Source organism: Leucoraja erinacea, chromosome 7 (genome assembly GCF_028641065.1).
Source record: "Leucoraja erinacea ecotype New England chromosome 7, Leri_hhj_1, whole genome shotgun sequence".
Taxonomy (NCBI): Eukaryota; Metazoa; Chordata; class Chondrichthyes; order Rajiformes; family Rajidae; genus Leucoraja; species Leucoraja erinaceus.
In genome coordinates this window covers 3,641,474-3,654,672 of record NC_073383.1, presented here as the reverse complement: position 1 = coordinate 3,654,672, position 13,199 = coordinate 3,641,474, and the positions used below count along the sequence as shown (strand labels likewise).

The following is a 13,199-nucleotide window of genomic DNA, read 5'->3' as shown; positions in this document are numbered from 1 at the left end:
CAGCATGGTCGCCACGAGGTCGTAGGTGGTCGTACATAGGTCGTAGCAGGTTGTGATGCTAGTCGTAGGTACTCGTGGCATCAAGTAGGTCGGGGCATATTTCTAGCCTGATGAAAAATGTCCACAAGTAAGAAAGGTCATGAATTAGGTCGTGAAAGTGGAACAGTCCCTTGATATGACTTTAAGAGGTGTGGCTAAAATTAATAAGACCTGGCTCAAAATTATTTTTGTTTGCTTCTTTCCATGTGGAGATAAAAGGTGAGTGCATCGTAGGGTCTATTTTCTATTGGATTAACATGATATATGGATAGAGTGGATGTGGCGAGGATGTTTCCACTAATGGGAGAGTCTGGGACTGGAAGTCATAACCTCAGAATTAAAGGACATTCCTTTAGGAAGGAGATGAGAGGAATTTCTTTAGTCAGAGGGTGGTGAACCTGTGGAATTATTTGAAGGCTGTGGAGGCCAAGAATGGATATTTTTTAAGGCAGAGATAGATAGATTCTTGATTAGTATAGGTGTCAGGGGATATGGGGAGAACACAGGAGAATGGGGTTAGGGAGAGATAAATCAGCCATGATTGAATGGCAGAGTAGATTTGATGGGCCGACTGGCCTAATTCTGCTCCTATCACTAATGATGTTATGAACCTATGATCTACCACAAGTACTGTTGGTTGCTCTTTCTAGATGATTGTTACTAGCCAGTCGGAGAATGGCCAGGTGCTCCATGTGATTCCATCCAATCAGCCTGGCGTTGCACAAGTTCTCATTCCACAGGGACAGCTTCTTGACATTACAAGTTCACATGGTAAGAACAATTATCTGGCATTTAAAATTATATGTGATTGTGTGTGTGCAAGTCATCTTATTAAAACCAAAGGAGTAACATGTGGTTGTATGATCAGCTCCAAAGATAATTGCTAGACAATGGGACAAATAAAGATGGAGAAGAGGTAACAGCTACTTACTCCTAAATTAATACCTTCAACAGGGATTACTTGTTCATACCATAAAACTACACTTGATTTTTAAAATCAAATTTGTGCTTGACTAAAATATTCATGGTACACACCAGGTCTTTTATTGCTATCCTAAATAAAGAAAATAATGATAAATGGTGTTCAGCAAGAACCATTGTCACAATCATTAATAACAATTCATAATTGTACTGGGAAATGATTGTCAGAAGAATTTTTATCTTTGACGCATAGAAGAATAGAAGTTAAAAATAATTGTCACATTTTGTTATGATTGCCAAAGTTGAACCAAGGTATAACCCCCCCCCACCCCCACACACTTTATGTATTAGGAAAAAATACCAGAATGATCATTTGCATATTAAATTAGATACATTTTTCAGTATCGTTCACAACTATAATTTCATGCCAACTGGTATATTTTATGAATTTATTGTAATCCATTACAGATTGGTTGGGAAAGTCGGAAGGAATGGTTAAATAAGAAATGCCTATAATGAACACAAATTTAAATTATTGAGTGTCCAGGTATTAGAATGTTCAAAAGTTCAGAGGTCTGTTTTATTGTCACATGTACCAATTAGCGTACAGTGAAACTTGAATTACCATACAGCCATTAAAAAAAAGCAACAAGACACACAACTACATAAAAGTCAACATAAACATCCACCACAGCAGATTCCCCACATTCCTCACTGTGATGGAAGGCAATAAAATCTAATCTGCTCCCTCTTTATTCTCCTGCGGTCGGGGCAGTCGAACCATCCGCAGTCGGGGCAGTCGAAGCTCCCGCATCGGGGTGGTCGAAGCTCCTGCAGCTTGGAGCTCCCGAAGCCGGTCTCTGACCAGGGACCACGAACTCTACGATGTTAAAGTCAGCAGGCTCCTGCGGTTGGAGCTCCGAAGTCGATCCCCAACAGGGGATCGCAGCTCTGCTATGTTAAGTCCTGCAGGCTGGAGCTCCCGAAGTCCGTCTCCAGCAGAGGCTGCCAGCTCATCGATGTAAGAGATTTTTAAAATTGTATCTCCATCGAGGTAAGAGATTTAAAAAAGTTTCCACCAACCCTCCCACACCCCCCACATAAAATAAGCTAATGAACACTAAAACTTAGTTGAGGCCAGTTCATTGGCTATATTTAAGAGGGAGTTAGATGTGGCCCTTGTGGCTAAGGGGATCAGGGGGTATGGAGAGAAGGCAGGTACGGGACACTGAGTTGGATGATCAACCATGATCATATTGAATGGCGGTGCAGGCTCGAAGGGCCGAATGGCCTACTCCTGCACCTAATTTCTATGTTTCTAAAACATACATTCAACACATACTAAAAAACAACAGAGAAGGAAGGAATGAGACAGACTGTTGGCAAGGTGGCCATTGCGGGCGCCACCGGGTGGAATTATGTTATATAATCTTAAAATTGTAGGTCTATGGTGGGGATGAGTATACGACATAGTTCCATCTGCTCACAAAGACAGAATTCTCCAATCCGGTTTATTTTCCAATTGCCTGTGTTAGGACCATATCCCTCTTTACTTTTACTATCCAATATACCTGCCCAGATATCTTTCAAAAGTTGTAATTATATCTGCCTCTACCATAAAATGTATCCCTTGGGTCTCTTTTAAATCTTTCCTCACTCACCTTCAACCTATGCCCTCTAGTTTTAGACCCACTTGCCTTGGGTAAAATGTCGGTGACTAAACATTTTCTCTGTGCCTATGTTGATTTTATAAAATCTCTTTGAGATCACCCCTCAGCCTCCTTTCCGGCCTATCCAGTCTCTCCAGAGAACTCGCAGTTCTCCAGCCCCTCCAACATCCTTGTGAATCTTTTCTGCGCTGTCTAGCTTAAAAACATCCTCCCTTTAGTATTGCGCACTGAAATGTACACAATACTCCAAGTGTGGGCGACGCGACCAACGTTGCAGCGCGCTCTGCAGTCCGTCTGTCTTTTTTTTTTTTGTCCCGTTGAATGCATAGTTTGTTGTGGTTTTTATATTGTTTTTAGCTGTGTATATGGGGGGGGGGGGGGGGGGGGGGGAAAGACTTTTAATCTCTTTCCTGTACGGGTGACCCGATATTTTCCCTGTCGGGTCTCTGTTGTCGTTGGGGCCTAGCACCATGGAGTGGCCAAACTGCGGACTTACCATCGTGGGGTTGGCCGGCTTCAGAACATGGAGAGCTGTGGTGACGCGCGGCTGCGACCCGACTCCGGAGCAGCTCGGAGGCTCCAGCCGCAGGTCCGGTGGACGGTGACATCAGGAGCTCGCGGGTCCCTGGTGGGAGACCGCTTTTCGGAGCTCCCGCAACGGCGACTTCTCCCGCCCGAGTTGCGGGGTTGAAGATGACCCGGAGCGGGGCCTTACATCGCCTGTCGCGGCCTTAACGACCGCGGGACTTGCCATCGCCCGCCAGGGGCTTTAACATCGGGAGACGAATGGAACACAGGGGAGAGACAAGAATTTTCCTTCCATCACAGTGAGGCGATTCACTGTGATGGATGTGTAAATTGTGTTGGTTGTGTGTCTTGGTTCTTTTCTTGTTATATGACTGCAGAAACCAAATTTCGTTTGAACTTCATTAATTGTATAATTGTAAGTGCGGTCTTGTACAGCTGTAATATGTCTTCCTTACTCTGATACTCAATAGCCCATCCAATGTAAGCAAGCAGGGCAAACGCCATCTTTATTGTGCTTCCACTTTTTAATTTAATTTAAGAATAGTCTCTACCACATTTGAATTCTGGACAAACATTCTCAATACCCTCTGAGCTTTCTACATATATTGCTTTATACTATTCCTTGTAATTATTGAAGTCTTTCCTATTGGGAAATGTGTCCTGCTTGTCCATTCTAATGAAGCCACTTGTGACGTTACACACCTCTCTTAATGATATGTGTGTGGGTATTTATGTTCTCATATTTCATATTTCCCATATTTTCTCTTGGTTGATGTTGACCAAAAGGGTCGGTTTCCTTGCTATGTTGCTCCATGATATCTAGGATTTCCTTATTCCATAGGAGATTATTCAGCCCAGTGAGTCGATGTTAGTTCTCAGAGCAATCGTATCAATCTCATCACCCTCACTTACTTTCTTGTAATCCATTATTATGGTCATCAACATCTCCATCTCAACGCCTCCACCCCCCCAGGTTCTGTCACCACCTACCGATACTAGGGTAAAATGCACTGTTCAATTAACACAACAACTGGCTTGTTATTAAGATGCAGGAAATAAAAACCTGAGCAGAGGGGGAAACTCGTAGTTACGGGGAGAAAACCCCTTGTGAACAGCACAAATTAGGACTGAAATTAGGTTGCTGGAGATGAAAGGTAGAAAAATTATCTACTGTGTCACTGTGCCATCACTGTGATGAATGGTGAGTGTTGTCATGCACACATCCCATGGTGGGGATTTTGTCTTTTCTGCATCATGTTTGTTTTTATAACACTGTGAGGACGTGGTCTGATAGTTACACCATGTATGTTGTATTTATTGGCAGATGCAACAGATGACAAACGGATAAGTGATGAACTTCAGACCGTGACTGTAGCTGCAATAGCAGATAACACTGGCTATGTTTTGCACCCACAGTCTTCACTAACTTTGCCCAAAAAGACTACAGTCAGGTATGAACAGGTTACATGCTTACATTAGGTAAAAATAATATTGAATTGCATACTCATGACATATTTTACTTTCTACCTCTATTTTCATCTAGTTAGTTCAGAGATCCTTATTTCTTATAACTTGAACGATGGATTGACGTGTTGATCTTTATCATGAATGTTAAATGCAAGGAAGAGGCATATAAATTGACCAGAGGAAGCAGCAAACTAGAGGGCTGGGAGAAATTTAGAATTCAGCAGAGGAGGATAAAGGGATTCATTATGAGGAGGAAAATATAGCATGAAAGAAAGCTTGCAGGGAATATACAAACTGACTATAAAAGCTTCTATAGATATTTGAAGTGCAAACGATTAGTGAAGACAAATGTAGGTCCCTTACAATCAGAAACAGGTGGATTTATAATTGTAAACAAGGAAATAGCAGACCAGTTAAACAAGTACTTTGTTTGTGTCTTCCTCAGTGAAGACAGGACCAATCTCCCAGAAATACAAGGGGACCCAGGATCTAGTTGGAGGGAGGGACAGAAAGAAATTCACATTAGTCAGGAAATGGTGTTAGGTAAACTGTTGGGACTGAAGGATGATAAATCCCCAGGGCCTGATGGTCTGTATCCCAGAGTACTCGAGGTGGCCCTGGAAATTGTGGATGCATTGGTGAACATTTTCCAATGTTCTATAGACTAGATCAGTTTCTGTGGACTGGAGGCTAGCTAATGTAACTCCACTTTTTAAGAAAGGAGGGAGAGAGAAAACGGGGAATTATAGACCAGCCTGACATCGGTAGTGGGGAAGATGCTTGACTTGATTATTAAAGATGTTATAGCAGCGCATTTGAAAGGCAGTGACAGGATCAGTCAAAGTCAGCATGGATTTATGAAGGGGAAATCATGCTTGACTAATCTTCTGGAATTTTTTGAGGATGTAACAAGTAGAATGGATAAGGGAGAGCCAGTGGATGTGTATCTGGACTTTCAAAAAGCCTTTGACAATGTTCCACACAAGAGATTACTGTGCAAAATTGGAGCACATGGTATTGGGGGTAGGGTATTGATATGGATAGAGAACTGGTTGGCAGACAGGATGCAAACAGTAGGAATTAACAGGTCCTTTTCAGAATGGCAGGCAGTGATTGGTGGGGTGCTGCAAGGCTCAGTACTGGGACGGCAGTTGTTTAGAATATACATAAGTGATTTAGACAAAGGAATTAAATGTTATATCCCCCTAGTTTGCAGATGACACAAAGCTGGGTGGCAGTGTGAACTGCAAGGAGGATGATATGAGGCTGCAGGGTGACTTTGATAGGTTGGGTGAGTGATCAGAGGCATGGCAGATGCAGGAAAATATGGATAAATGTGAGGTTATCCACTTTGGTGGCAAGAACAAAAAGGCATATTATTATCTGAATGGTGTCAGATTGAGAAATGGGGAGGTGCAGTGAGACGTGGGTGTCATACATCAGTCACTGAAAGTGGGCATGCAGGTATGACAAGTGAAGAAAGCAAATGGCATGTTGACCTTCATAGCGAGAGGATTTGAGTATTGGAGCAAGGAGGTCCTACTACAGTTATACAGGACCCTGGTGAGACCATATCTGCATTGTGTGCAGTTTTGGTCTAATTTGAGGAAGGACATTCTTGCTATTGAGGGAGTGCAGCATAGGTTCACCAGGTTCATTCCTGGAATGGTGGGACTGACATATGATGAAAGAATGGATTGACTGGGCTTTTATTCACTGGAATTTAGAAGGATGAGAGGATATCTTATTGAAACATATAAAACAGGCTAGATGCAGGAAAAATGTTCCAATATTCGGGGAGTCCAGAACCAGAGGTCACATAGAAACATAGAAAACAGGTGCAGGAGTAGGCCATTCGGCCCTTCGAGCCTGCACCGCCATTCGAAATGATCATGGCTGATCATCCAACTCAGTATCCCATCCCTGCCTTCTCTCCTTACCCCCTGATCCCTTTAGCTACAAGGGCCACATCTAACTCCCTCTTAAATATAGCCAATGAACTGGCCTCAACTACCTTCTGTGGCAGAGAATTCCACAGATTCACCACTCTCTGTGTAAAAAATGATTTTCTCATCTCGGTCCTAAAAGACTTCCCTCTTATCCTTAAACTGTGACCCCTAGTTCTGGACCCCCAACATCGGGAATAATCTTCTTCATCTAGCCTGTCCAACCCCTTAAGAATTTTGTAAGTTTCTATAAGATCCCCCCTCAATCTTCTGGATTCCAGCGTGTACAAGCCAAGTCTATCCAGTCTTTCTTCATATGAAAGCCCTGCCATCCCAGGAATCAGTCTGGTGAGCCTTCTCTGTACTCCCTCTATGGCAACAATGTCTTTCCTCAGATTAGGAGACCAAAACTGTACGCAATACTCCAGGTGTGGTCTCACCAAGACCCTGTACAGTTTAAGAATAAGGGGTAGGCCATTTAGGACTGAGATGAGGGAAAAAAATTCACCCAGTGTTGTGAATTTGTGGAATTCTCTGCCACAGAAGGCAGTGGAGGCCAATTTGTTGGATGTTTTCAATAAAAAAATAGATATAGTTCTTAGGGTTAACGCAATCAAAGGATATGGGGAGAAAGCAGGAACGAGGTACTGATTTTGGATGATCAACCATGATCGTATTGAATGGCGGTGCTGGCCCAGAAGGCCCGAATGGCCTACTCCTGCACCTATTTTCTGTTTCGATGAATTAGTGGTAGATGATTGCAAACAAAAAGTAAAACCAGAAAATGCCAGGGGTACTCAGCAGGCCAAGCAGCGTCTGTAGGGAGGTAATAATCGGGGGCAGTGGTCTGCTGAGTATCTGGCATTTTCTGTTTTTGTTTCAGATTTCTAGCATCTGCACTATTATTGCTTTGAAATAATTGAAAGCTATTGTTGTGGTGGTCGGCAAACTGCAGTGGGTCAAGGTTGCTTGGTAGACTGGATTTAATGTGTGCCAGTCTCTCGAAGCACTTCATGATGGTGGGTGGTTAGAGTTTACTGTTAACATACAATGTCACTTGGAGGATGCACAACTTTAGTGAAATTGAATGTCCTCGAAATTTGGCGATGTTAGCAATAGCAAATAGAATTTATTTATCTTTTGTAGCCTCGCTGCAATGAAGTCACTTCTTTATTCTGTCTTTTTTGCCTCTGTTTAATAGTTTTACAATTCCTGAATATATAATTCAATTATATTACTAAATAGCTTTTTAAAAAAAAAGGTAAACGTTTTTTGTATTTCAGAATGGTTGAAGACACCTTTTCTGTCCCGTTTCAACCACTGCCTCACAACTCCCCTGCCTGGGCAAGAAGACTTCGGAGCTGTGAGGTTGATTAACTAATTGTATATGATCTCCACTAAATGTTTGCCTTGTTGATTTCTATTGCAGCAATGTGACTTTCAAATAATTTATATCCCTTAATTACAATATACATTTTTAGAACAATTGTTGGTGCTTCAGTCTGAGATCAGATATTTTAAAGATTACCTTTTATAATTTTCAATCCTTCAATAGGCTGCAGATTTTGATCATGAACAAAAAGCAAAGCAAATTTAAGACATTTTTTTTGATATACAGGTGCACAACCTTTTATCCGAAGATCCAAATAACGAAAACCTCCGAATAGCGGACATTTTTTCAGTCCTTGAAAAAAGGTCCTTGAAAACGTTCACCGAGGGCGGCCTGCAGAGGTGACAGCGGAACCTCCGGTCGGTCCTCGAAGAAAGGGGAACTAAATCCCCATTCATAAAAGAGAAGGTGAGGGTATATTGCGCGGGAGGGTTAATAATTGACAATATGCTGCTGTCTGCCCGCTGAGTTAAAAAGTTCCCACGGTAGACTCACGATACACAGTGTATCGTGAGTCTTGCGTGGGAACTTTTTAACTCAGCGGGCAGGGAGCAGCAAATTGTCGCTCCCTTCAGTTTCACCCCACCTACACCCCTCTGCTTCCCGGCCATGTGTGTGACCCCTTCCCTCCCCTCTCCAGCTCCCTGCCCATTGCACCGGCGTGGGGGCTTTGCACTGTCTTCACGTCGGCAATGCCAGTCACCAGAGACGTCAGGGACAACGGGACACCGACCCCCAGGCCCACTGCAAGCACGGAGATCCCAGAGACCCACAGCCAGCAGCAGCCCAGCCCCGTTCCAACTCCAGAGGAAAACTGCAAACTAGCGGGAGACATCGGGACCACCAGAAGCCGCTCCTCGATGGGCCGCTACGGCGACAAGTGGCAGTTCGCCCACAGCCCGAGCTGTGCCCCCTCATCGGGACACCGACCCCCAGGCCCACTGCAAGCACGGAGATCCCAGATCAGCAACTCCAGTCCAGCCCCGCTCCAACTCCAGAGGGGCAGCTGCTGCTGGTGCGCAAGGTGCGTCTTGTTCTTGGGGTCGCGCAGCTCGGGCTGTGGGCGAACTGCCACTTGTCGCCGTAGTGGCCCATCGGGGAGCGGATTCCTCTGGAGTTGGAGGGGGAGGGGGATATTGTGCTGTTTGATCGCCCCCTGCTATCCCAGGGACAGGGAGACAGGACGTTCACCGAGGGCGGCCCGCAGAGGTGACAGCGGAACCTCCGGTCGGTCCTTGACGAAAGGGGAACTAAATCCCCATTCATAAAAGAGGTGAGGGTACATTGCGTGGGAGAGTAGGAATCCCAAGACAAAGTTGAGTGAGCGTTCACCGAGGGTGGCCCGCAGAGGTGACAGCGGAACCTCGGGTCGGTCCTGGAAGAAAGGGGAACTAAATCACCTTCATAAAAGAGAAGTGGAGGGTATATCGCCTACCTGGAAGAAACCAGACATTTTTTCCAGGATGTCGTCTGCACACCAAAGCTCACGTTTGGCGCCTCTGCTCCACACGGATATAAGAGTGTGAAAATGTCGCCTTAGGCCGCCTAAGGGCATGTAGCCCCGCTAGGGTGACATGAGTGCGGGAGGTGATTCAATGCTGCGGTCACATTTACAAATTCAGGAATTCATTCAACACACTGCATTTCATACAGACATTTATTCTGCAAGAAAAAACTACATTGAAGACTCAAACTCGCGACCGAGGAACTGCCGGGATCAAGGCGCAAACTCGCGACCTTGAGGATATGAGCCGGGCACTCTACCACCGAGCCAGCCATTAAAATCTACGCTAAAAAATTTCCATTCCGAAGACCGACAAATTCCAAATTACGAAAAGTGTCTGGTCCCAAGGCTGTCCGATAAAAGGTTGTGCACCTGTATATACTTTTGAAGTTTATTCTTCAAAAAATTAATGATCTGGTAGTGAACTTGGAAGATTTCTGACAGAAATTGTTTATGTATTTATTGCTTTTTTGGTGCTGTTTTCCCATCTGTTTTATTTCATGTTTTCAAAATTTATCTTAAAATGTTCTGTCAATTTGTGTAATGATTTGGAGGAATATATGCTGTTTCTGCTGTCCCAAATAGGGATAGTACTGTGCAGGAAGGAACTGCAGATGCTGGTTTAAACCGAAGATAGACACAAAATACTGGAGTAAGTCAGCAGGGCAGGCAGCATCTCTGGAGAGAAGGAATGGGTGACGTTTTGGGTCGAGACCCTTCTTCAGACTAGAATCGGGGGATAGTATTGTGTCTACACTAATAGGAAAATAGACTGTCGGTCTCTCTGGTTCTCTTGGACCCATGCTGTGCCTGAAATTCCTTTAACTAGATATGGAAAGGGAGCTCCAACATTTCTTTCATGTCTCTTGAGAGTAAAATGTCTAATAGCTTATCCAACTAGTTTGTGCACAATCTCATGGAGTGAGTGTTTAAATGTGACTCTGTTGGCTTCATGTTAATTTGCATAAATATTTTAGTTTTGTGTAAGTTTAGTGCTGGAATATTTAATGTTATTGCAGTATTTAGACAATTTTGTTTAGGCATTTTTCTTTCTAATATTCCTTGTAGGAGCCTGAACAAGAGTAAAGGAATAGTTTAACCCAAGCTAGGTTGGTTTAAATAGCCCCATGTTTTTCTTGATATTGTTACTGTTAGACACAAAGTGGCTATTTGTTAGATTATTTTACTCATCAAAATTTGTGACTGTCTTTTTACTTGCTGCCATTTACCTGTTATTTGTCCTTCGATTTTTACTCCTTCCTGGCCTTTAGCCTTTAGCCATGGCCTAATTAAAAATACCTGCAGTTAATACCAAACAAAACGTATAGGATTATGCAATGTCAGTATAGTACAGGAGCGGGCCCTTCAGCCCACTAGTGTTGTAGCGTCTCATTCTGTGTTCATTGTTTAATGCAGATCAGCGATTAGATGGAAATATAAAAACTGCAGATGCTGGCAATTTGAAGTAAGACCAGAAAATGTTGGAATAGTTCGCAATGCCAGTTAGCATTTATGGAAAAGGGAACAGAGTTAGCATTTCAGGTCACAGATACTGACAATGTTATTCATTAGTTTTTGTTCTTAGTTCAGAGTTTAAATGTTTTACTTTCCGGCTGGTGCTCAAAGCTCAATGCAGTGTTCAAGATATGGTCCAATTACAACATGGCCGTAGCCTGATAGCATTGTAACATAACAGATAGCGGAAAGAATTGGAGTGCAGAGAAGAAAACATAAATACCAATAAACCGTCTAAAGAGGACCCATCTCATCATTGTGTTTAAATTCATTATTCTAGAAAATTGGAGATTCTTACCGTGGATATTGTGAGAGTGAAACTGAATTGGAAAATATATTAACGGTCCACAAACAACAAACGCAAAGTGTGTGGGGAACAAGGCAGTCTCCGAGCCCTGCCAAACCTGCCACCAGACTGATGTGGAAATCCCAGTATGTCCCATATGATGGAATTCCATTCGTGAACGCAGGTCAGAATAGAATACTCATTGTAAAACGCCCAATTACCACCAGAGAAATGTTTTGTTGACAGTTATCAGATAATTATGTTTAACATTTTGAAAATGTTTTAAATTCCCTTGGCTCATTTCATATATCTTTTATTCTCGTTCATAATTTTTCCTGTTCAATCTCACTTCACATTGTATTTCCTAAACATTGGAGTACTGGACGTTATCTAATATTATTATCCTAAATATGTTGAATTTGAGTGCAGAAGGTTGATTATTCTTCATCCTACATTGGAATAGAATTTTGTAAGGCCAAAGGAACTTATTCCACTCAGTGTATGTACCGGTTTTGTAAAATAACTGCCCGTTTAATTTTATTCCCATATCCTCCAAAAAAAGTTTTGTTTTTTTATCCTTTTTCTTTAAGATTGGTTTTGTATTCTGATTTGGATACGATCTTATCAATCTGCTGCATGAAAGATATTTTTTGACCTCCCTCTTCATTTTGATTGTGATGATTTTATGCCATCCAGTACCAGTGCCAACCAATACATTTTTTTCTTTTTTACTTAACATAGAACAGTACAGTACAGGAACAGGCCCACAATGTTAGCGCCGAACATGTTACTAAGTTAAACTGATCAAATCTGTCTGTATATGATCCACATCGGTCTATTCCCTGCACTTCCATGTGTCTTTCCAAAAGACTCTTGAACCCAATATTGAATTGGCTTCCACTACCAACCTTGGCAGTGCGTTCCAGCACTCATCCCCCCAACACGCACTCTGTGTAAAAAAAAAAAAAAAAAACTGCCCAGCACATCCCCATTAAACTTTCCTCCTCTCACATTATAACTATGTCCTCTAGTGTTGGACATTTCCACCTTGGGAAACTGGTTCTGACTGTCTACCCGATCTATGCCTCATAACTTTATACACTTCCATCATCTCCCCACAACCTCTGATCTTCTAGAGAAAACAATCTAATCTAATCTAATCTAATCCTCAGTAGTAAAATTTCATAATTTTGAAGAGCTTTATCATATTTTCCTAAAATGTTTTTGGTATAAACAACCACATCTTTTGCTATAGATTCATCATTGGCTGTTTACATTCACATCAACATTTCTTTATCTCCTTCTTGATGGCTTTGACATTATTCTTAAAAGGAATGCTCAGTATTTAATGAAGTTGTTTTAACTGGCTGGTAAATTGCTTTTGTAGATTAAACATTATTCTTTGCATATGCATGGTAATCTCTTCTTTGAGCTTGTATTTTTACTCATGAACCTAATATTTCAGTATTTTTAGCTTATTGCAGCCCCTAAGTGACTCAATGATTTATCACTTAAAGTATATTTGTTATTAGTATTGGTTTGTATTGTTTTATTATTGTCATGTGTACTAAGCTAAAGTGAAAGAAAGGAAGAGGGAGAGCTGAGAAGGGGAGGAGACAGTAAGGACTACCTGAAATTAGAGAAGTCATTGTTCATACCGCGTGGGTAGAAACTGCCCAAGCGAAATAGGAGGTGCTGCTCCTCTAATTTCCGGTGTCCTCACTCTGACCATGGAGGAGGCCCAGGCCAGAAAGGTCGGATTTGGAATGGGAGGGGGAGTTGAAGTGCTGAGCCACCGGGAGATCAGGTTGGTTATTGCGAACCGAGCGGAGGTGTTCGGCGAAGCGATCGCCAAGCCTACGCTTGGTCTCACCGATGTAGAACAGCTGACACCGAGAGCAGCGGATGCAATAGATGAGGTTGGAGGAGGTGC

General features: G+C 42.7%; 1 protein-coding gene across 1 annotated transcript in view; it reads left to right on the top strand.

The window, feature by feature from the left end:
• carf (calcium responsive transcription factor) overlaps positions 1-13,199 on the top strand; it is a 76,156-nt gene that overhangs the window by 17,071 nt on the left and 45,886 nt on the right. Inside the window, exons 6-9 of the mRNA XM_055637664.1 lie at positions 690-810; positions 4,483-4,609; positions 7,855-7,939; positions 11,261-11,470. Coding sequence (XP_055493639.1) covers positions 690-810; positions 4,483-4,609; positions 7,855-7,939; positions 11,261-11,470 — 543 coding nt within the window. The remainder of the gene's footprint in view (positions 1-689; positions 811-4,482; positions 4,610-7,854; positions 7,940-11,260; positions 11,471-13,199) is intronic.